At 52.4% G+C, this 23,657-nt stretch overlaps 1 protein-coding gene across 1 annotated transcript in view; it reads left to right on the top strand.

The window, feature by feature from the left end:
* Scn4a (sodium voltage-gated channel alpha subunit 4) overlaps nt 1–23,657 on the top strand; it is a 44,949-nt gene that overhangs the window by 3,727 nt on the left and 17,565 nt on the right. Inside the window, exons 2-14 of the mRNA XM_015994323.3 lie at nt 11,032–11,706; nt 11,792–11,910; nt 12,019–12,108; nt 12,420–12,548; nt 12,993–13,084; nt 13,496–13,774; nt 14,984–15,047; nt 15,268–15,409; nt 15,919–16,128; nt 16,702–16,852; nt 18,557–18,795; nt 20,703–20,876; nt 21,795–22,151. Coding sequence (XP_015849809.1) covers nt 11,434–11,706; nt 11,792–11,910; nt 12,019–12,108; nt 12,420–12,548; nt 12,993–13,084; nt 13,496–13,774; nt 14,984–15,047; nt 15,268–15,409; nt 15,919–16,128; nt 16,702–16,852; nt 18,557–18,795; nt 20,703–20,876; nt 21,795–22,151 — 2,319 coding nt within the window. The 5' untranslated portion in view covers nt 11,032–11,433. The remainder of the gene's footprint in view (nt 1–11,031; nt 11,707–11,791; nt 11,911–12,018; nt 12,109–12,419; nt 12,549–12,992; nt 13,085–13,495; nt 13,775–14,983; nt 15,048–15,267; nt 15,410–15,918; nt 16,129–16,701; nt 16,853–18,556; nt 18,796–20,702; nt 20,877–21,794; nt 22,152–23,657) is intronic.

Genomic DNA, 23,657 nt, shown 5'->3' with positions numbered 1-23,657 from the left:
TGTCCTTGTTGAAGCTGGCAGGTTTCAGTCGGTCTGACTTTGGAAAAAGGACCTCAAAGAGGAGAAGGAGGAAGGCTTTCCTGACACAACTTCTAAGGAAAGTCCCCAAGAGCAGGAAGAGGCAGCACAGGCCACCTGAGGACAGGTGGCAGCCGCCAGGGCAGAGTCTGTCAGCCATCCTTGACATCTCAGGTGTTGCCGGATGGCTGGCAGCCACAGTCCCTGCTCCCAAGGCCTCTGCAAGGAGGCCTGTCAGCTCCCCCTCCCCATGTGATAGGGGCTGACAGTAGATATAGAGCTAGGTTGGTCCTGGAATTCTCGGGAGGGTCGGAGGAGCGTGGTGCAGTATAGAGAGGTTAAAGGCAGAGCAACAGAGGCAGGGAGTTCCTGAAAGGAATTACCCAGGAGGAGGAGCCATGGTGGTGGAGGCAGGCCCCCACCCCACACATGTTCAGAGCAGGTGAGTGGCTCACACATGACTACAGTGTGTGCAAACGGCACTTTGGGGAGGGCACCATTGTATACTAGGTATTGTTCCGTAGAGCGATTTGAGCCAACAGAAGGGAGGAAGCCCCAGGCTTGGATAGAACGAATCAGTCTCCCCACCCCTTTGAGCAGCTGGGAAATGAGTCAGAGTTGAGGGAGCGCTCCTGTGTGTGTGTGTGTGTGTGTGTGTGTGTGTGTGTGTGTGTGTGTGTGTGTAAATAGGCCATAGTGGGATCTGGGAAATGAGTCATGGAGTTGATGAGAGAGACAAAGAGACAGAGAATGGAGAATGGATCATACAAATGGGCCACAGTGGATGGAGTTGTGTATGTGTGGTAGTTCACTGGTTCCAGTAAAAATAAACTTCAGTTAGGGTTAGTGGTACAACCTATAGTAAAAGTAAGTCCAAGCTACATACAGAGACCCTGTCTTGAAAGAAAGAAAGAAAGAAAGAAAGAAAGAAAGAAAGAAAGAAAGAGAGAGAGAGAGAGAGAGAGAGAGAGAGGAAGGAAGGAAGGAAGGAAGGAAGGAAGGAAGGAAGGAAGGAAGGAAGGAAGGAAGGAAGGAAGAGAGAGAAAGAAAAGAAGTATCCAAGAAGTTCTTTGCCAGACTGTTGACCATGTTCCCAATCCCTGAGCCCCAAACACAAAGCCCCGAGAAGCAAGCTCTCCTTCTAGGCCTGCCAGGTGTCTACCGCAGCCACACCTTTCAAGGAGGCCAGGCCAGTGTAGGGGCCACTTGTGCTGCGGGTCAACTGTGCCCAGGCCAGTGCCCCAAAGGGCTGGAGGGAGGCCATGTTTGTAGTGGTGGGCACATAGGGTTGGCATGGAAGAAAGCTCTGTTCAGATCCTTAGCTGGGACAATCAGACGGAAGCACGTGAGACAAGGGCTGGCACACTGCTGCGTTTTCACCAGAGAATCTGGGGTCCGGGAACGTGAGGACTTGGTTGGTGCTATGCACCTCTTAGCTTGCGCTGGGTCCCAGGTTCAGTCCCAGCAGTACGCACACCAGGCAGAGTGCCGGTCTGTAATCCTAGTACTTCTGAGGTGGAAGCAAGAAGATCAGAAGTTCTGGGTCATCCTTGGCTACATAGCAAGATCAAGACCAGCCTAGAATACGTGAGACTCTGCCTCAAAAGCAGGGGGAATGGGGGAGGCGAGGCGGGAGGGGGATGGAGGAGAAGGGAAGATGGGAAGGATGGAGGGAGGGAGGAAGAGAGGGAAGGAAGGGTCTGTAGCTCAGGTCTGGGGGTGTAGCTCTACTGTAGCATACCTTGCCTGGCATGCGTAAAGCTGTGGGTTCAATTCCCAGCATGCCCCGAATGATGCATGGTAACTGATTATTACCTATCTATTGGGTAGGGAGTGCTAGCCTAGCCCAGGACTGTTACACATTGCAAGTCAGATGACTGCCCCAAGATTTAGGGCCAGAAGAACCAATCCTCCAACCCCTGGGGCGTTTTTTCTCATGTTGGAGGACGCCTGGAATTCCATATCGTGATCTACATTTTCTGTCTTAAGGGTTTAGGCCTGGGAAGGAAATCTTCCCTGGGGCCGTTCTCCTAGGGATAAAAGAGCTGTGAGGAGGTTGGAGGGGGCGGGGCGCGGGTCTGGGGCAAAAGCTGAACCCAGCTTTTTGTGGTTCTTATTTCACTGGCTTTGAGCCAACAGGAAGCACTCGGGGTAGAACAAAGGGCTCAAGCTGAGAGGCCTAAGATTGGGGGTGAAGGACCCCACATTTTTGGAAGTTCTTTAGAGCCTGGCAGGCTACAGGACTGATTGTCGACGAGGCTTCAGATGTGGACAGACAGCCACCCTTGGCACACAGTCAGTGGGAAATAATGTGTCCATCCCTGTCATTTGTGTCCCCTGGTTAGATCGTGAGCAGGCTGGTTGAATTGGGACTCTAATCCTCTGTACCCCTTCATGAGTCTCCTCTTATGAGCCCAGTGGGTTTCCGGAATTCTGGGTGCCACTCAGTGCCCAGGGGTTTCCGCTCTAGTCTCCCAGCTCTAGGCCACCCTCCAAGGCCCCTTGCAGCCTGTAGAGTTTTCCCTACAGTGTTAGGCCAGGGTGGGGGGTGGGTGGGTGAGGGTGGGGGGTGGGGTGGCCACCTACGGTGACTTCCTCCTGTGCTCTGGCCTGCCAAGGCCAGGGCCACTTGTTCTCTGTCTTCTCCAGGCTAAGTGCTAGCAGAAAAGTAACACAGCTAACCCCCGGTCCCATCCCCTCACTCGTGGAGCTGGGCCACAGTGGGGACCCGGGAATTTGGGGAGCAGTTCATCCTGCTGCTCAGTGCTGTCTTTGATCAGAACGGAAGTTTGGTGTGCTTGAGTCTCCCAGGGTGTTTTGTATCTGAGTCTCTCCGGCAGGGGACCCTTAAAACAGATCTCCACTGGCACCTATGGCTCTCGGTAATGCCTTGCCTGTCTGTCTGTGGCTTGTTTCTGAGCCAGAGGTTTACTATGTAGCATAGGTTAACCTGGAATTCACTGCATAGTCCAGAGTGGTCTCAAACTCATTGGCAATCCTTCCGCCTCACCCTTCCAGTTGCTGAGGTTACAGATGTGAACTGCCACACCCAGCTTGCTTTAGATAATTTTGTTCATTTTATGTTATTTCTTGAGTCTGAGTCTTACTGTGTAGTCTTGGCTGTCCTAGAACTCCCTATGTAGACCAGGTTGGCTTCCGAACTCAAAGTGATCCATTTGCCTCTGCTTCCCAAGTGCTGGGATTGAAGGTGTGTGCCACCACGCCTTGCTATTAAATTTATCATTATTGTGTGTGAGAGAGAGACATGTACAGGCAGGGTATCATGTAACTACACCATGCATGTGGGGACCAGAGTCAGTTCTCTCCTTACCTCTTTCTTGTCCATGGGTTCTGGGGGTGGAACTCAGATCATCAGATTTGGGTAGCTAACACGTGCTTTTAATCACTGAGCTGTCTAGCTGGCCCTGTAATTTTGTTCATAAACAAACAAAGCAGCTGGACAATGGTGAGTGGTGAGCAGTCTTGCAAGAGATAAAGGGCATGGCCAGTTGATAAGAGGAGTGGTAGCTGGACCCTAACAAATCCAGTTAGCTGCCTGGCAACTTTGTACCCATGGAGGTGTACGCTAAAGGGACAGGGGAAGGGTATGCAGGGAGGGGTATACAGGGCAGGTTATGCCCACCTATGGGCAACCTTCCAAGACAGTTTCTTACAGTAGCTTTTATATCACAGAATAGCAGGGGCATAGCTGAGACCACTTGAGAGATTTTAGGCTGGTGCAGCTGAATGAATTTCTGGATATTTGAAGACACCCCCCCCCCCAAAAAAAAAGGATTGCTTTTCCAGAAGGGAAGGTTCTGGAACTGTACAAAAACATCTGGGCTTAGGAGACTATCCTGAGCTTTGTTTTGCCAGCACCCAGCAGACCTTCTGTCACAAAAGACTGGAGATGTCCGGGTGCAGAGAAGGAGGTGGCGGGGGAGGGGGGGGGAGGAAGAGTTGGGGGTGGTGGTGAGCAAATCTTCACAAAGTCCCGTACCTCAGCTTGTGCACAGCGGCTTGTCTGTGATTGTTTCCAGTGGCGAGGGTCTTTTGGTCAATTCTGACTTTGGACAGAGACAATCATGTCATCTGTCAACAAGGACGGTTTTATTTTTTCCTTCCCAATCGTTACGTCTTTCCCTTCCCTTTCTTCTCCTGTTGCAAAGGGAAAACCTGCAGTGTGCTGTTGAAAAGCAGTGAGGAGCCCCTTTGCCTGGGTCAGTTTTGGAGTCATCTAGTTCCTCACCACTGAAGTCAGTGTTAACTGTAGGGTTCTTCCTAACCTGTCTTCATCAACTCCTTTCTAATTTGCTGAAGGTCTTATCATGAATGGGGATTAGGGCTTATTTTGTTTTGTTTTTAACCATTATCTACATTCATTGATATGATCTGGTGATTTTTCTTCTTCAATCTATTGATATGAAGTTTATATTAGTCTTTTGAGCTTGCCTGGCATATTTGAGATAAATCCTATGTGGCCACGGTACATAATTTTTTAATATACTGTTGGTATTAATTGGCTAATATTTTTGTTGAGGTGTATGCAGATTGAAAAGAGAAGAATCAGTCACATAATTTACAGGCTAGGGAATTAGATCACAGCTCTTAGGGAAAGATTCAAAGCAATGGCAGACTCCATCTGTGATGAATGGACACCCTGAGTGGCCAGACCATAGAGAAAAGCCTCTGTGGTCAGACTATATCTGGAATTGGGTGCTCCAATCTGGCCATCCCACAGGGAGAGACAATGCTGGGCCGGACCTGCTCCAGGAGGGGCTAGTCCTCACCCTCAGCTCCCTGCCTGTGGACAGCTGGCCTCAGCCTGGCTCACCATTCCTGATCTCCCTCCCCACCCCCCACCTCCGTCCTGGTCGGCTCACCAACACCAGGGCCCCAGGAAGGCCTGATTTACCCACCACTTCCGTCCAAACTTCCTTTTTGAAGGCAGTTCGGATGGGACTTTGCACTTTCTAAATGGGCTCCAGCCCTGGCTCCCAGGAGTTGGCTTTAGCCTTGGCTCAGCCTCTCATTTATCACTCGCTAAAATTATCTTATTTGCTCCCTTATTTACCTCCTGCCTCCTCCCTCTGGAATGCAAGCTCCGTGAGGGCAGGGACTTTACCTCCTCTGTGCTCTGCCCTAGACCAAGATCAGAGCCAGGCATGGACCACAAACTCAGAAAGTCTGTGAACGAATGAAGGAATCTGAGGACCGGGAAGTGTGGCTCCTCTCGAGTCTTAGTTCCCGGGGGTGGAATAAGGGAATGAAAGCTGCTCTCTCGGTTCTCTGAAACATTGTCAAATGCACTGGCAAGAGGTTGCCCTGAGACCCAAGCCCTGTCTCGGGGGCCAGACTGGGACAGAGTTGTGTGAAAGGCGCTGTCATCTTACCGTGTTCGCGCTTCATTGTACCCCCGAGGTGCCACATGGAGATCTACCAGCCTACTGGTGTCATGGAGTCTTGGCGATGCCTTGTCTCTGCCAGGAACATCCGTACATTGCAGCTGTCCTTCATCTTGCTGCTGCCGGTGCCACTAAAAACAGCACAGCTTTCCCAGCTGTGTTAGACGCATGGGAAGGGTAGTGGGCAGTACTGGATGGTAGCGACTCTATCTGACCTCCCACCCCTGGGAGGGACTCTGCGAGGCTGCAGGATAAAGTCTAGTCCCCTCATGCCTGGCAGCAACCCTTCGCCCTATCCCATGTCTCCCCACTCCATTCCCTAAGTGGCTTTTGTGATCCATACGGGGTTCCCAGTGACTGCCTTTGCCCTGGCTGCCCCTGTCCCTGGGATGTCCTCCCCTCTGTCTTCCTGTGTTCCTAACTTACTCATCCATTGAGAGCCAGTTTAAAAATGTCATATCTCTTCCTCTTACTTGGAAGAAACTGCTCACCCACCTAACCTCCCCCAGCACCATCAACACCCCTCTTGAGGACAGGCTCTGTATCATCTTGTCACACCACGTGTGCTCAGGTCCACTTTCCCCCGACCATGAGCATCTAACTGTGTATCCCTGAGCCCTACTCATGGCCAGCTCAGCTTTTGAGATGTGAACAGATGGCTAGAGGGATGGATGGATGGATGGATGGATGGATGGATGGATGGGTTGGTGGATGAAGCATAGAAAAGCCTATGAGATCCCTAAAAGGTCTGTATCCAAGGCCTCACCCATTCATTCGTTCATTCAATATGCCCTTTGTTGGTATTTTTGTTTTGAGATAGGGTCTCACTAATGTAGCCCTGGCTAGCCTGAAACTCACTATGTAGACTAGGCTGACCTCAAACTCACAGAGATCTGACTGTGTCACCTCCCAAGTGTGGGATTAAAGGCATGTGCCACCATGCCTGGCAACAAACACTATTTAAATACCTACTGCATGCCCAGTGCTGGGACTAGCCATGGTGACCTAGATAGACACAGTTGCTCGTGTTGACATTTCCATTCTGTGGAGAACACACAGACAAATGAGGCAAACATTGATAACTTATGAAAAATAATGTCATGGAAAATACAGGGAAGTTTGGTAGGAAAAAGAGGAAGAAGAACTCTCTTAAAATAGAAGACAGAAAGGGAGGGCTGTGGGGTTCCAGAGAAAGAAGGGAGCTGGGTAAAATCTCAAAGGTAGGTACAAACCAGTGGTCAAAGAAGCCAATAGGACTGGAACCCAATGACCAGGGTAAGAGCAGTAGACAATAGTGGTCAAGTAGGCAGGGGCTAGAGCGCCAGGACCTGGGAGGCCACCACAGGAGGCTTAGGTTGTATTCTAAGCACACTGGGGGATTATTGGAGAGTTTTAGCAGAAACAGGAACCAACTTTTGTTTTGAAATATCAATGGTTGGGGCCGGAGAGATGACTCAGAGGTTAAGAGCACTGGCTGCTCTTCCAGAGGTCCAGAGTTCAATTCCCAGCAACACATGGTGGCTCACAATCATCTGTAATGAGATCTGGTGCCCTCTTCTGGCCTGCAGCATACATGCAGGCAGAACACTATACACATAATAAATAAATAAATCTTAGAAGAAAGAAAGAAAGAAAGAAAGAAAGAAAGAAAGAAAGAAAGAAAGAAAGAAAGAAAGAAAGAAAGAAAGAAGGGAGGGAGGGAGGGAGGGAGGGAGGGAGGGAGGGAGGGAGGGAGGGAGGGAGGGAGGGAGGAAGGAAAGATCAGCGGCTGCCTTGTGGGACTGATTCGGAGGATAAGTGGCAAAAAATGGTAGCAGGAAACAGGCTACCCCAGAAAAGACTGTGGCACAGTCACGAGAAGCTGGGAAAAGGTGCGTTTCCATGCATTGTGAAAAGGGGTTAGCAGGGCTTTGCCCATAGTGAGAGAAAAGGAGAATTCAGGATGCATTTTCTGGCATGAGAAAGAGTGTATGGGACCATGGAAACTCCACAAAAGTTCTGTTCCGGTTGGGGGGCCTCTCAGCACCGTGGAGCTGTCCAGAGGGCAGTCACTGTGCCTGTGTAGAGCAGAGAGGAAAGGTCATCTTATTCCTATGGCACATTCTATCATCATAGACGTGTGAAGGCTGAGCCCTATGCGACTTGGAGGATTGAGTACAGAAAGGACCGTACGACAGACGGTGTTAAGAAAGAGCAAGAGAGGAAGAGAAATCACCCGTGCGATCCCGTGGAGGCTGAAAGAATAGAATATTCCAGAGAGGGGCTGTGGCCAACTGGGTTGACTGCTCCTGAGAGGTCAAGGGAGGCGAGGAGAGAAACGTGCGTCCTGGACTTGGCAGCAGGGGGAGTGTTAGTGATTGACAAAGCAGTTCCGGTTGAGCGGGGCGATGGCAGCCAGGTTGGAATGAGTTGAGGAGGGAACAAAGGTAAGGAAGTAGAGACAGCTGGTGTAGACACTTTCCAAGACAGGAAGACAGGGGGACGATGACGGAGGTGTGAGGTGTGGTGGCCGTCGTTAGTTTTAATGTAGAAGAAGACAGACAACCATGAGTAGTAGACAGAAAAGAATTGCAGGAAGATGTCGTGAGGAAGCACAGGGGCCCAGGTGTTGAGTACAAGTGGAAGGCCCAGCGTATGGTGGTGATTATTATTGTTGTTGTTGTTGTTGTTGCTTGTTTGATTGGTTTGGTTTTTTGAGACAGGGTTTCTCTGTGTAGTCCTGGCTGTTCTAGAACTCACTCTGTAGACCTCGCTGGCCTTGAACTCAGAGATCTGCTGCCTCTGCCTCTCAGGTGCTTGGACTAAAAGTGTGCACCACCATGCCTGGCCAGGTTATTATTATTCTAATAGGAGGGGAAGGAAGACAGGGGAAGGCAGTGGGCATGTCTGGAGGCTTGACTCTGTGCTGGTGTCATTTAGGAAAAAGGCAGGGCCATCCGAGGGGAACCTTAGGGGAGAGCGTGGACATTTAAAGAAGCAGGAGATGACGTGAAACATTTGTTTTCTGGAAGAGGGAGAACAGGCCTCATGGAAAATCCTGCAGGGATGGGGGCGGGGTGTAGGAAAGTTTATGCTGCATAAACTTGAGAATCTGAGTTCAAGCCTCAGCTCCCACTGAAAACAAAACAAACAAACAAACAAAAAACCCCAAACAGACAAAACTGGGTGCATACTTATAATCCCAGTTCTGAGGAAGTAGAAGTCTCCACAACCAGCTAACATTCTGATCATTGATCTCCAAGCCAAAGATAGATTCTGTCTCAAACAAACAAACAAACAAACAAACAAACAAACACAACAAAACCAAAGTGGAGCTAGAGGGGGTGGCACACGGCTTCTTTTGGGGGGCTGGGTGGTTTTTGAGACAGGGTTTTTCTATGTAGCCCTGGCTGTTCTAGAACTTGTTCTCTAGACCAGGCTGGCCTCAAACTCATAGCAATCCACCTGCCTCCACCTCCTGAGTCCTGGGATTAAAGGCGTGTGCCACCACTCAGCCCTGCATGTGTTTTTTTAAACAAAATTTATATCTTTATTTACTTTTATTGTATGAATGTTTTGCCTGCATGTGTGTTTGTTTGTGGCTGGCCACTGTGGAGGTCAGAAGGGAGCATCAGTCCCCTGGAACAGGACTTACAGGCAGCTGTGAGCCGCTGTGTGGGTACTGGGAATGCAGCCCATTTCCCCGCACACAGCAAAATTCCCAAACATGAAGTGGCTTCAGGGTTGGCGAAAGGATGGGAGGGATGGGAGGTGGTGATTTTGAAGGGAGAAGTGCATGTGTGTGTGTGTGTGTGTGTGTGTGTGTGTGTGTGTGTGTTCCCAGGGAGAGAAGAGAAGGGGATGCTTCTCAGAGCAGAGACCAGAAGTAGGCCAGTGGGGTGGGCCACATCGTTTTCAAGACATGGGAGCAGGGCAGGATGCTCAGGGGTGTGAGCCGAGAAGAAACACTGGACTGCCCCTGGGCTCCCGTGATTCAGGTGAGGTCAGTTCCTCGAGGGCTGGTCCAGAGCCAGGCTGTGACACTGGATTATTGTGGTCCCTCTGTGCTCCTGTGAAACAGACAGAGTGGCACCAGAATTGGGGTATTGTGGCCAAGATGACTTAAGACTGGGTGGGTCCCTCCAAGTCCATCTGGCAGGCCAGCATTATCATATAACAAGATGCAAGCATGTATGTAGGGTCAGGGTAAGTCATGGGACAGGCTGAGTATCTCTGTGAAGGGTTTCAGCACAGACCTGAGTGTGTGTATGTGTGTATTTGCTCACCACAGGGTCACTGACCAGCTGAGAAACAGGAACCAGCAGAGTCATCTCCCAGAAACTTGACTCCCTGGAGCCTGGCAAGAAGCAGCTGGGTAGCTGGGCAAGGGGTGTGGCCACCTCTGCCCAATGGCTCTGGCCTTTCCCTATCATCTGCTGCATCTGTTGACCAAGCCTGAGGAGTATCAACAATAAGCAGAGCCTCTGGGCTTGGGTCTTCTGTGAGAGGGCTGTACTTGATGTCGCTCTGGGGTCTGCCAGAGTCCCTGTGTTAGGGAAGAGGTCCTAGGATCCACTACCTATACCTCGCCCTCTAGTTAACCTAAACCTAGGGATTCTATTCATCCTAGCTACTTCCAGCTTATCAATCTAGTCTATCCTATGATCAGGACGGGCCTCCAACTCAAAATACTCTATATTCGGAGCAGCAGCCCAAACCATTTCCTATGAAGTCACCATAGCAATTATTCTATTATCAGCCTTCTAATAAATGGATCATTCTCACTTCAACCCCTAATCTTAACTCAAGAAACCCTCTGACTAATTATCCCAACTTGGCCTCTAGGAATAATATGACACATTTCAACCCTAGCAGAAACTAATCGTGCCCGTTTGACCTCACAGAAGGTGAATCTGAACTAGTATCCGGATTTAGTGTAGAATACGCTGCCGGTCCAGCCACCCTTTTTTCATAGCCGAATATACCAACATCATCTTAATAAATGCTCTGTCTGCAATCGTAGTTATAGGCCCATTTAACGATCCAAACAATCCAGAACTATTTACTATAACCTTTATAATCACCTCTCTCTCTCTCTCTCTCTCTCTCTCTCTCTCTCTCTCTCTCTCTCTCTCTCTCTCTCTCTCTCTCTCTGTGTGTGTGTGTGTGTGTGTGTGTACGTGTGTGTATACATGTGCTTGCAGAGGCCAGAGGAGAGCATTGCCTGCTTTGCTTTATCCCTATCCATTTCTTTGAAGGAGGACTTTCCCTGAACCTGGAGCTAGACTAGTGGCCAGCAAAACCCAGCAATCCTCCTGTCTCTGCTCCTGCCCCAGCACTGTTCATGTGGCTATCCTTTTTTTTTTTTTCTTGAGAATCCAGACTCAGGTCCTTATATGCACTTAACTATTGGGCCATCTCTCCAGCTCCATACTGACCTTTCAGTGGTTGTGAGTGGCTGGGCCAGTATTCTTTCTGTTTGCTGAAGGAACCACTCCCCTAAGTCCATTTTCAATAACTAACCCAGCACAGCCCTTCTGTGCTTTAGGATAATCCTACCAGACCCTCATCTTGATCTGGAGATCACGTGGATGTAGCCAGTACAGGTTCTCTCTCTGTGTCCCGATAGGCTGAAGCCATACAGTTCCTGGAGTTTGAACCCGGGAGACAGTTCAGGAACACTGGGGCATTGCCCGCAAGTTCCCAAGGCTGACGCGGATCTGGTTTCGTTCTCTGTTGGTCCTGAAGGTGGCGCAACCTATTTGCAGAGAAGAGTGCACTGTGGGGCCTGGGGTGGGGGATGCTTCCTGCCCAGTGCATGTGCAGCAGCACACCCAGGTCTTGCAGGCACATCTCCCAGCCCCAACAAGACCTGTACACCCAACCTGCCTGGCCCAACCCCTGGGCAGGCAGGAAGTGAGGAGTACGCTGTAGACCCAGGACTTTGGTGACCACCCAGAACCCCGGGACTACGGGCTGTGGTTGCCTTGCTGCCTACCATCCTTCTGGCCCCTGAGCCCAGGATGCAAGCATGGCCAGCTCATCTCTGCCTACCCTGATACCCATCGGTCCCCACTGCCTGCGCCCCTTCACCCCAGAGTCCCTGGCAGCCATAGAGCAGCGGGCAGTGGAGGAGGAGGCCCGGCTGCAGCGGAATAAGCAAATGGAGATTGAGGAGCCTGAGCGGAAGCCACGCAGTGACCTGGAAGCTGGCAAGAGCCTGCCCCTCATCTATGGGGACCCGCCACCTGAAGTCATCGGCATCCCCCTGGAGGACCTGGACCCTTACTACAGTGACAAGAAGGTCTGGGTGTGGGAGGACACCCTCTCTCTGTGCCTCCTGTCTGTCTGTCTGTCCTTTGGGCTCATGGTTTCTCTCCCTTTCTCAGACCTTCATTGTGCTCAACAAAGGCAAGGCCATCTTCCGCTTCTCCGCCACGCCTGCCCTCTACATGCTGAGCCCTTTCAGCATTGTCAGGCGTGTGGCTATCAAGGTGCTCATCCACGCATATCCTGCCCACGTGGGAGAGGTGGGGAGGGTAGGGGGCGGGCAGGAAGACCTTCCTGTGCCCTCCTCTTCCCAGCTGCTCCCTCTCTTTCCTTGACCCACCCCCACGCTATTCAGCATGTTTATCATGATCACCATCTTGACCAACTGTGTGTTCATGACCATGAGCAACCCGCCTTCTTGGTCCAAGGACGTGGAGTAAGTCCCCCCTCCCCAGATTTCCTATCCCAGGTCTGTACCCGGAGTGCTCAGAGCGACACTGCCCTTGTCTTTCAGGGGAGACACACTGTCCCTGTGACAGTTAACACCCTAAGCCATGGTGGGAGAGGCCATGTTAACACCCTCACCAAGGTCCTCAGCCCTGGGTAGCCACATGCCATCCTGGTGTCCCTCTTCTAAGGTCCACAGCTGCCATACACACACACACACACACACACACACACACACACACACACACACACACATCATCCAGGTGGCACACTGGCCCCAACTGGCCTTCTTCTTGTCAGGTACACCTTCACAGGGATCTACACCTTTGAGTCTCTCATTAAGATGTTGGCCCGAGGCTTCTGCATTGATGACTTCACATTCCTCCGGGACCCCTGGAACTGGCTGGATTTCAGTGTCATCACGATGGCGTGAGCGGGGCTCTGAGACGAGGGTGGGATCGGCCAGAAGGGTAAGCTCCAAAGAGGGCGCTGACGGGCGTGGGAGGGGGGTGGCAGGGGCCATTACTTGTTCAGACTGAGCCACATGATCTAGGACATTCCCAGGGCCCTGCTCAGAGGTCAGTGTCCCCTCCTCATACCAAGTACACCTTAGGAGGCAGCCTGATTCGCAGCCCCACAGCCAGTGGGTGAGTGGGGATGTCCTTCTCCTCCATTCTCCAGCAGCAAGCTCAGCACTGTTCTTCCCAACTCTTGGGCTAGAAGAGCCACTTTGGGGGTTATTTGGCCCGCCCTCCAAATTATCCTTGTGATAACCCCAATTACAAGAATTCCTCGGCTGTCCTCACTCTGGACACAGAGACACTTGATTTCTGTCCCAGCTCTGATACGCCCCCACCTCAACTTCCCACTCAGGTATGTGACCGAGTTCGTGGACCTGGGTAACATCTCGGCCCTGAGGACCTTCCGTGTGCTGCGGGCCCTGAAAACCATCACGGTTATCCCAGGTATTGGGAGGTGTGGGGTCCCTCCGCCTGGGCCAACATGCTCTCTCTGCCATACCCAGGCCTAGAAGTGAACACTCAGATTCTGAAAACCTAAGCCAGGCTTAAGACAATGCTCGGAGAACATACTTTGGGAGCGCTAACCCAGTGAGATTTATTAAAATTCCTCTGTGCTTTTGAGTAGTTCTGAGGGTCAGGCAATCTTAGAGGTCATTTGTCTCCAGGCAAAGCCAAGCTCCACACGGAGGAGGTGTTCAGAAAAGGGCTACTGTAGGGAGGCTTCAGGGAAGACGTTGTGAGGAATGAAAGCAGCCTTGGAGATGGAGTTGACTGAGGCTCAGAGTGAGGCTCAGGGCGGAGTCCTCTACCACCCCGCCCTTCCCCGGCTGACACCGTCCCTCTCGCTGCGACCAGGGCTGAAGACCATTGTAGGAGCCCTGATCCAGTCCGTGAAAAAGCTGTCAGACGTGATGATCCTCACCGTCTTCTGCCTGAGCGTCTTTGCCCTGGTGGGGCTGCAGCTCTTCATGGGGAACCTGCGGCAGAAGTGCGTGCGCTGGCCCCCGCCCATGAACGACACCAACACCACGTGGTACGGTAACGACGTGTGGTACGGCAACGACACTTGGAGCAGCCAGGAGAGCTGGGCCAGCAACTACACCTTCGACTGGGATGCCTACATCAATGACGAAGGTGAGAAGGGAGGAAGGAGGGCCGAGGAGACTCCCTGGCCGCTCCCGCAGCCACTGTCTCAGCTGCTTCTTTACAGAGGACATAAGCTTAAATCCATCACTAACCAGCTTGGGTAGCCACCAACAAGTCACTCAGTCACGGTCCTTAGAACCTTCTCCCTATCACCAGATGTGGTGGCGCACGTCTTTAATCCCAGCACTCGGGGAGGCAGAGGCAGGTGGATCTCTGTGAGTTCAAGGCCAGCCTGGTTCAGAGTGAGATCCAAGATAGCCAAGGCTGTTACACAGAGGAACCCTGTCTCAAAAACAACAACAACAACAAAAATCCTCTCCTGTCAAATGAAGTATGACAAAACTCCCCTTAATGTGCTAATGACACACTGTTTTTAAACTCCTGCACCTGTTGAGGCTGAGGAGATAGCTCAATCGATAAAGTGCTTGCCATGCAAGATTGAGGACTCGAGTCAATCCCCAGAAGTCATGTAAAGAACCAGGCACAGTGGCACATGCCTGTGATTCCAGCCCTGGACAGGCGGAAACAGGCAGAGCTCAGGGGCTCATGGGACAGCGAGCTAATCCTGCCTCACTGGCAAATCCCAGGTCCCAATAAGAGACTCCCTGGAAAAAAAGTATACAGTTGGTGCCAAGAAAAAGGTTGCACACACACACACACACACACACACAGCTCTCACTGTACAAAGAGACAATCCATCAACCTTCTGTAGCCTGGGCACCCTGTTCCCCTTCCCCACACTCTGTGCTCCCTTCCTGGCAGGGCTGCCAATGAGCATGTCCTGTTCACGTGCCTGTCCTTTATGGGTACATGAACCCGCATCACATCCTCATAGTCTCTATTACTCACGGTGTCTGCTTACTGAAGCGCTGTTCTTCCTTCACTGTGGCCCCTAGATTCTAACCCCGTCCCTGCAGTTACGTAAGCATGCGGTAGCCTAATGCATACACAGACACAGCCCTTTGCCCCGTGTTGGGCTCTTGGAAAATCCTGACTTCATAACCACAGTAGGCACCACGCTGGCATGGCTTAGAGCTGAGCCCTGCAGTTTACCCACTGGGGAATCTTGGAATTTGGAACTGTTTGTAAAGGATGGGAAGGGCCACACAGATCTGTCCGCTGGTGTACGCTGTATGCGTGTGTTTACTGTGCGTCTGTGTGGTAACCTGTCTTCTTCGTGGCCTCTCATTCCCAAAGGGAACTTCTACTTCTTGGAGGGCTCCAATGATGCCCTGCTCTGCGGGAACAGCAGTGACGCCGGGTGAGTTGTGGGGCGACAGTACCCCAGGTATCCTGGGAGGTGGGGATTCATTAGGGACAGGGGTCTGGAGTGGATAGGAGTGTGGGGGAAACCAGTGGGCAAGGAGAGAAGGCTTTGGTGCTTGGAGGATTATGGAGAACTGGGGATCCCCACTCCCCGGAGTCCTCCATCGGTCCTCAGCTCTCTTCCATCCCTAATCCAGCCCTCCTCTCACTACCAGGCACTGTCCCGAAGGTTATGAATGCATAAAGGCTGGGCGGAACCCCAACTACGGCTACACCAGCTACGACACCTTCAGCTGGGCCTTCCTGGCACTCTTCCGTCTCATAACCCAGGACTACTGGGAGAACCTCTTCCAGCTGGTACAGCTGCCCTCACTCTGCCCTTCGGCCCCACAGACATACCCTCCGGACCACTGCTCCTCAGAGCCCACCCACAATGGCCGGGGCCTCACTGCACCGTCTCCCTAGGGGATTCCTTCAGTCCCCTTGTGGGCTCTTAGGAAATACCTGGCTAGAGCCAAACCATAGTCCTTTTCCATTTTTGATTTATGGGCTGAGGGTCTGGGGCTACTATAGACGCGGTCCCAGGAATCTCCAAGCCTCAGAGAAACCAATAGGACATCCGGGAAACTCAACTCTGCCCCCACACAGTGGTAGTTGGCCCTCTATGTCTGTGGGCTCCACCTGTGTAGATTCATCCAACTACAGATTGAAGATACCTTTTTAAATAAATGGAGCAGGCAGTGGTGTCTCCAAGGCCCCCACATCCCCAGGCTCTGTGAGGGACCCCTTCTCTGCCTACCTACCTAAGCGACGGCCATGTAGAAGGGCCCTGGAGGCCATGAGACCCCCCTTCTTTCCTCTCCCAGACCCTTCGAGCAGCGGGCAAGACCTACATGATTTTCTTTGTGGTCATCATCTTTCTGGGCTCCTTCTACCTCATCAATCTGATCCTGGCGGTGGTGGCCATGGCCTATGCTGAGCAGAACGAAGCTACCCTGGCCGAGGACCAGGAGAAAGAGGAGGAGTTTCAGCAGATGCTTGAGAAATACAAAAAACATCAGGAGGAGTTAGAAAAGGTGTGGATTCAGGCACAGAGTTTGGGGTGAGGACCCCAGGGTCTCCCTGCCCCTGGTCTGGGCTGTGGCCTGGACTGCTTAATCCGCTGGCTCCTTCGAGGCAGGCTGGGAGGAGGGGCAAGAGGGAAGGCTTATGGAGCAAAAGGAGCACAAAGCCCCAGGTGGAGAGCGATGCCTCAGTTTCCCCCATGGCACTGCAAGGAGTTTGGGACAGTGAAATGTGAACTTTCCTCCAGATTAAAGGTCTATGGCTTTGTGCTTTCTGGGTCCTTGTTGAGGCAGAGACGGGGTCCCGGGTTATACACAGGGCAGCTCCCCTCTTTCTCATACATATACGAAGTCCAGGGCCCATCAGTGTATCAGGGCTGAGGGTCTTCAGGGTCAAGGTCCCCAGTCACCTTGTCCTTACCCCGTCACCCCATCACCACTGAAAGCTGCCCCTTCTCTACATTCCCTGGATTTGGCATCAACTAAGAAAAGGGCCTGTCATCCAGCAGGCCCAGTAAGAGTCAATGTGTCCATCCCCCTGGCTCAGAGTGAGACTTCGCATTCATTGTCCTTGCTGATTTACAGGCTAAGGCCGCCCAGGCTCTGGAGGGCGGGGAGGCAGACGGGGACCCGGCCCACAGCAAGGACTGCAATGGCAGCCTGGACACGTCTGGGGAGAAGGGGCCCCCGAGGCCAAGCTGCAGCGCGGACAGCGCCATCTCAGACGCCATGGAGGGTGAGTGCCCTGTGCCCCCCTCTCCTCCCCCTCTGCCTGCACTGCCCACCAGGCCTCTCAGCCTCCTGAGGTGCAGGGCGGGACCTGCTTGGACCCAGCCTCAGGAGGGCAGTAACTTAATATTGACACCAGAGAAGTAAGCTGGGATAAATATAGTCCTGTCAACCTGGTCCATTTCTGGCTGCAAGGCCAGGCCATTGCGGGAACTAGGGGCTTCCGGGAGGGCTTGGGGGCTGCCAAGGCAACGAGGAAGGACAGGCTAATAATACTAACCAGGAAGGCCTGGTGTTCTGGAAACGACTCCATTGTTTCCTGGGTAAAGGTTAAAGGTCAATGGTTCAATTTCCCCAAGTAGAATCACAGACTCCCCACAAGTCCTGTGGTACCCCCAAGTCTCAGGAGGAGAATACAGAAGCGGTAAACAAGAGATGGGCAGACAGAAGCTTGGCTGGGTGGATGGATCGTAGATGGTCGGGCAGATTGCCGAATGGAAAGACAGATAGGTGTGCGGATGGGAGAAGAGGATGGTGAGAGAGAGGGAGGGAGAAAGAGCGATAGATACGGAAGAAGGAAATGAAGAGAGAGGGAGGCTAGAAAGAATCTCTGACCCAGAGGGGACCCAGTCGATTCCTAGGGTTTGCCTCGTGCTAAAAGCAGCCTGGGGTTCTCCAGGGCTCTGCCAACCTGTAGAGGGACCCATCTCGCGTGACCTTACACTCTGCATTCAGGTGACTGTGTTCTGCCAGAGAAAATGGTCCAGGGAATGCTGGGCAGAGCTGGCCCAAGAAGCTCCCGCCTCTGTTCTTGCTGTGACCTCTTTCTCAGGCTTCAGATCTCAGCTTCCGGGACCCTGACATTAGCCCAAGCAGACTAGCCTGAGACAAGAGATTCACTTTTCTCATCCCTGGGTGGGACCCCAGCCCTACCCAGCGTCTCCAAGGGGCTGCCACCTATCCTAGGCTCTTTCAGCTGCAAAATAGGTAGCACCAATCGTCTTTGCCTCTTAAGTTTCCAGTGGTGGGTACTGGAGAATCTGACTAGGAGAAGGCCACTCCCATAGGCCACAGAGGCCAGGTGAAGGAGCAGCCCCATCCCGTAGACCCCACAGCTTGGGGTAGCAGGAAGAGTAGTCTTCCAGAAAGCCACTCAAGAGGGAAAGGTTGTTGATGCCTGGGGACAGTCTGGGGTGACCTGGGTTATCACAGGGAGGGAAAGTGTTCAGGAACTCTGCCAGCAGCACTGAGGACTGACCCCCTAAAGTGGACCCCCAATACTCCCTGAAGACTCTGGAACCCAGCCAGAGACCAGGGTATGTCTCTTTCCTGACAGAATCCCAAGTCCGAGAGAATGGCAGATAGCTCCGCTCCAGCTCTCTGAGTGGAGGACATTGGAGGGTCTAACAATGGAGTTGCTGAGGACTCAGAGCCGAGCCCTGGGGAGGGGTTCCGGTTAAGGCTTACCAAGGAGATGTGCCTTGAGGGGCTGAGCTCTAAGAGGGCAGGGCTCGGAGGGATGGGGCTTGTGGGTGGGATTTTGAGGGACTGGTCCTAAGCTGATGTGGGGTGGGATGGGGCTAGAGAAGGCCTTATTGAGGGGGTGGGCAAAAGATTCAGAGCATAGGAGGAGGGTCAGAGAGCTAGATAGAGTAAGAGTCCAGCCAGCCAGAGACTCTTCATCAGAGGCCTGTGACAACTCCACCTCCAGAGCTGGAAGAGGCCCACCAGAAGTGCCCGCCGTGGTGGTACAAGTGTGCACACAAAGTGCTCATCTGGAACTGCTGTGCCCCGTGGGTGAAGTTCAAGCACATCATCCACCTCATCGTCATGGACCCCTTCGTGGACCTGGGTATCACCATCTGCATCGTGCTCAACACCCTCTTCATGGCCATGGAGCATTACCCCATGACCGAGCACTTTGACAATGTGCTCTCCGTGGGCAACTTGGTAAGGAAGGGACAGAAGGGGAGGGCGGTCGTCTGGAGGACAGGACAGAAGTGTGGGGCTGCCTGGGCTGTGTGGACATGGAGGGCACTTGGGGACAGCTGGCACAAGTCGTAAGAGGAGGCGCATGCAGTGGTCTAGGGAATATGGTAATTGAACCTCAAGGTACTTGGGAACAAGGAGAGTGGGGTGAGCTGAGATCAAAACTCCTGGAGGTCTGGGATCCAGGCCACATCTAGGAATGGGGGTTGAGGGAGTTGGGGTGTGGAAATGGGTAGGGTTAGGTAACAAGTTTCTCCACTTTCATAGACTGTCAGGAACCTAAAAGAGACCATGGGCCTGGGAATGGGGGCATATAGCCAAAGACACCCAAATGCCAGAGGGTCTACCTGGCTCCAGAGCCCTCCTGCTTCTCCAGCTCCACCGGGCTGCTGTCTCCCATACCCTCTGCTGCCCAGCTATTGTTGACATGCTCTGATCCGACTGCTTATCCCTGCCCATTAGGAGCATTAGCACCTCGTTGCCAGCCCCAGTGGAGCCCTGACAAAGGAAAAAGCGGCTGCCTCCTCCTCCAGCCCTGCTCCACTGTGCCCCACCCTTCCCAATCCCCTTTGCAGCCCCACCCCACCCACCCACCCACCCATCCCAAATGGGCAAGAGGCTCCCATTGCCTCCAGGAGAGGCAAGCTCAGAGAGTCTACCATGTGAGGAGGGCTGGGACAGTACCCACACCTGGTAGGGGGCATAAGAATCATGTCATCAGAATCCCCAACCTTCAAAGCAGATATGTCTGCTTGTAAAGATGCCCAGAGAAGCCATGGCCAGGCTGGGCAAGAGAGGCCAGGGCGTGCTCCAGGCTCATGGCACAGCTGCCAGGGTGTGTGTGATGGGCAGGGCCTGTTTGCCTGCCTTCCCACCGTCCACACTGCACTGCTATCTGGGCACCTGCTATGGCCAGGGACAGCTCTTGGGAGGGACCCAGTGTGCACCTAGGCATGCTGTTGACCCAGAGCAGCTGATGCTTGGTAGGAGGGGTGCCATGCCCGGTGAACTTGAAGGGGCTGTGAGGCCCTCAGGAACCTGTTCTGGGGTTGAGGAGGCAGATCTGACCTTCTTACTGATTCTGCCCAAGACCTTGTGTCCACCAAAGCTTGCTAGGTGGTTGAGGGTGGGTGTGACTCCTTTGGTGGAGTGCTTACCTCACTGTGCGAGCCTTCCTAGGCTCCATCCCCAGCACTGAATAAAACCAGGCCTGATGACAGGTGCTCGTCACCCTAGCACCTGGAAGGTGGAGGCAGGACCGTCACAAGTCCACGGTCATCTTCTGCTGTGCAGTGATTTCAAGGCCAGCCTGAGCTACATGACCCCTGTTTCAAAATCAAAAAGCCGAGTTTGCTAGGTCCTGGGTTGTACTCGGTAGGGAGGCTTGGAGCACAAAGGAGAAATTCCGAACTGAGACCCTGAGGAACTGAGTGACAAGGGGGGGGGGGGTGGAGCTGGGGTGTACCTCTCTGAGCCTCAATTGCTTATCTGTGGAAAGAGTGTGATAATCCCTCCAGCTTTGTAGAGAACCACATGCCAACAAGGTCAGTGTGAACCAGACTTCATGAACGTTGAACATTACGATCAGGTCGAAGACCCAAGAAGTTAGTGACTTGACCGTGGTCACAATGTCAGAAATGGGTAGGAATGGGTCTGTGTTGTACCCACCTAGGCATAGGATGTGGTCTTTGTACCTGTCACCACATGCACACCCATGGGCCTCGGGGACCACTCCCTACCCCTTTTCAGGGCCCTCAACCCCTACCCTTCAGTTTCTAAAGCGTGTGCCAGGAGGTGAGGGGGGAACTCTCCCAAGGTCCTGTTCTCCATGAGACTCTGTGACGGGGATTTCATGTCCCGCTCCCCAGGTCTTCACAGGCATTTTCACTGCAGAAATGGTGCTGAAGCTGATCGCCATGGACCCCTATGAGTATTTCCAGCAGGGCTGGAACATCTTTGACAGCTTCATCGTAACCCTCAGCCTGGTAGAGCTGGGCCTGGCCAATGTGCAAGGGCTATCCGTGCTCCGCTCCTTCCGTCTGGTACACAAGCCCCGGGGACTGAGGGGGGACGGGAGGAGGAACCCCAAGAGGCTAGAAGACCCAGCTGCCCTGCGCATGCCACTGGGCCCCTTGGAACCTTCACCTGTAAACTAGGAGAAAAAGAGTCCTTCCTTCCTATTACAGAGGGCTGGGGTGGGGGACCAAAATGGGGGGCCCTGGGAGCTGACATTAGATGACCTTGGGCAGCCGTGAAAGACAAAACCTCAGTGTCCGTTAGTAACACGCTTGGGACTTAGGAATTACTATTTTTTTCCCTACCCCTTGAAGTTCACTCCCCCCCCCTTTTTTTTTTTTTTTACTTTATCATGAGGATTATTGCTATCACCCGGCACTACAGCCACTAGCACAGTGTAACTTTACCATTACTTTTTAAAAATTCATATGTGTATCCATACGCCACACGTCTTTTCTACGGGTGCTTGTAGAGGCTGGAAGAGGATGTAGGATCCCCTGGAGCTGGAGTTACAGGTGGTTATGAACCGCCGACTGTGGGGGCTGGGAGCTGAACTCGGACTCTCTGGAAAACCGATGAAGTGCCCCTAACTGCTAAGCCATCTCCCAGCCATACATGCTACAAGTCTTTTTTTTTTTTTCATCTATCCCATCTATTTTTATTGGGGGATCATATGTTAGAGCAAATTCTGGTATACACTCTTACTTGTAAATACTTTAGACTGTATCTTCAATGGATAAGGCCATTTTCTTTTCCCATTTTAACATGGGTATCAGGAAGCTTTAGGACTCAAGCACTCCATTAACAGAGAGGCGGAGTGAAGCCTTGTTCATCAGGAGGATGGGGGTTAAGACTGTTGGACATGGAGCTTTCTCCTGGGGCTCCCTGGGCGTGGCTGGTGGTCCCCAAGCCTCAGTCGTTCTTGTGTTCCCTCTGCCTGGCAGCTGCGTGTCTTCAAGCTGGCCAAGTCCTGGCCAACACTTAACATGCTCATCAAGATCATTGGCAACTCAGTGGGTGCGCTGGGCAACCTGACACTGGTGCTGGCCATCATCGTCTTCATCTTCGCGGTGGTGGGCATGCAGCTGTTTGGCAAGAGCTATAAGGAATGTGTGTGCAAGATTGCCTCGGACTGCAGCCTGCCCCGCTGGCACATGCATGACTTCTTCCACTCCTTCCTCATCGTCTTCCGCATCCTCTGTGGGGAGTGGATTGAGACCATGTGGGACTGCATGGAGGTGGCCGGCCAGGCCATGTGCCTCACCGTCTTCCTCATGGTCATGGTCATCGGCAACCTGGTGGTAAGTAAGCTGTCTGAGGAGCTTCCTGACTCTTACGTAGGAAATACATGGGGCATGTACAGTTCCTGTCTTTCTCGTTTGAGAGGTTTGTTCATTTTAGGGATAGCTGTATCAACGTGTTGGTGTCTAGATCTCTGTAGTCAGGCCTTGTGGCGGTGGACACCATATTCCAGCATTCAGGAAAGCGGAAACACAGGATCTTTGCAAGTTCAAAGAGAGCCAGGCCTACTTAGTGAGTGCCAGGGCAGTCTGGGCTCTGTAGCAAGACTGTCTCAAGACAACAAACAGTAGGGGAGCAAGACTGTCTCAAGACAACAAACAGTAGGGGCTGGAGAGATGGCTCACCAGTTACAAGGAGTTGCTGCTTTTGCAGAGGACCTGGGTTCAATTCCCAGCACTCACGTGGTGGTTGCTAACCACCCATAACTCCAGTTTTGGGGGATCAATGCCCTCTTCTGACTTCTCGGGCACCAGACATTCATGTGGTCCACATATATACATGCAGGCAAAACATACATAATAAAACAAACAAATCTAACTTTGAAAAGTTTTCACTGGGCGGTGCACACCTTTAATCCCAGCATTCGGGAGGCAGAGGCAGGTGGATCTCTGTGAGTTTGAGGCCAGCCTGGTCTACAGAGTGAGTTCCAGGACAGCCAGGGTTATACAGAGAACCACCCACCCCCCAAAAGAGTTTTCTACCTTCCATGGCCACCTCCTTAAATGGTGATTTTATATGATTTCCCTCAGTGAGTGTCAACATTTTATTCTTAACCATCAGCAGGACTTTCTTAAAATGGGTTCCTGGCCCCAGCCCTAGAGAATGTGACCCCGCAAAGTCTGGAACATAGCCTGGGAACTCGTTTTCAATAAGTCCACACGCTGCTGCTGTCACTGGTTCAGGGACAGTGTCGGTTTGTTTCTGAGACTCACTCTGTCACCCAGACTGGCCTAGGACTTCCAGCAACCCTCCTGCCTCAGGTTCCTAAGTGCCATGATTACAGGTGTGGACCATGCCTGACTTGTAGGCTGTATTTGTGTGGTGTGCGTGCATGGGGTTGCATGAGCACACTCATGCCCACCTGTTCCCGTGAGTGCAGGTGCACACATGTGCATGAGAGTGAGAAGATCATAGATCAGCCTCAGGTGCCATCCACCTTGTTTATATGTGTCATGGATGCCTGTGTGCACGTTCACTCACATATGTGTGTAGTATATGTGTATGTATGTGTGGGTGTACATACGTCATATATATGCACATGTGTGTGGAGATTGGAGGTTGATGTGGAAGGGTTTCCTTGTTCACTCTCCACCTATATTCTGAGACAGGGTCTCTGATTGATTGGCAGACTGGCTGGCCAGTGAGCTCCTGGGATCTGCCTGTCTCTGCCCATCTGGACTCCACCCCCACCCCATTTTAGGGTTACAGATCTGAGTGATCACACTGTCTTTTCTCACGGGTTCTGGGGATTCTAACTCAGGCCATCATACTCATGTAGTAGACAC

This window comes from Peromyscus maniculatus, chromosome 8 (assembly GCF_049852395.1).
Source record: "Peromyscus maniculatus bairdii isolate BWxNUB_F1_BW_parent chromosome 8, HU_Pman_BW_mat_3.1, whole genome shotgun sequence".
Lineage (NCBI taxonomy): Eukaryota > Metazoa > Chordata > Mammalia > Rodentia > Cricetidae > Peromyscus > Peromyscus maniculatus.
The sequence above is the reverse complement of the archived record's forward strand: the minus strand, read 5'-3'. Positions and strand labels throughout refer to the sequence as shown.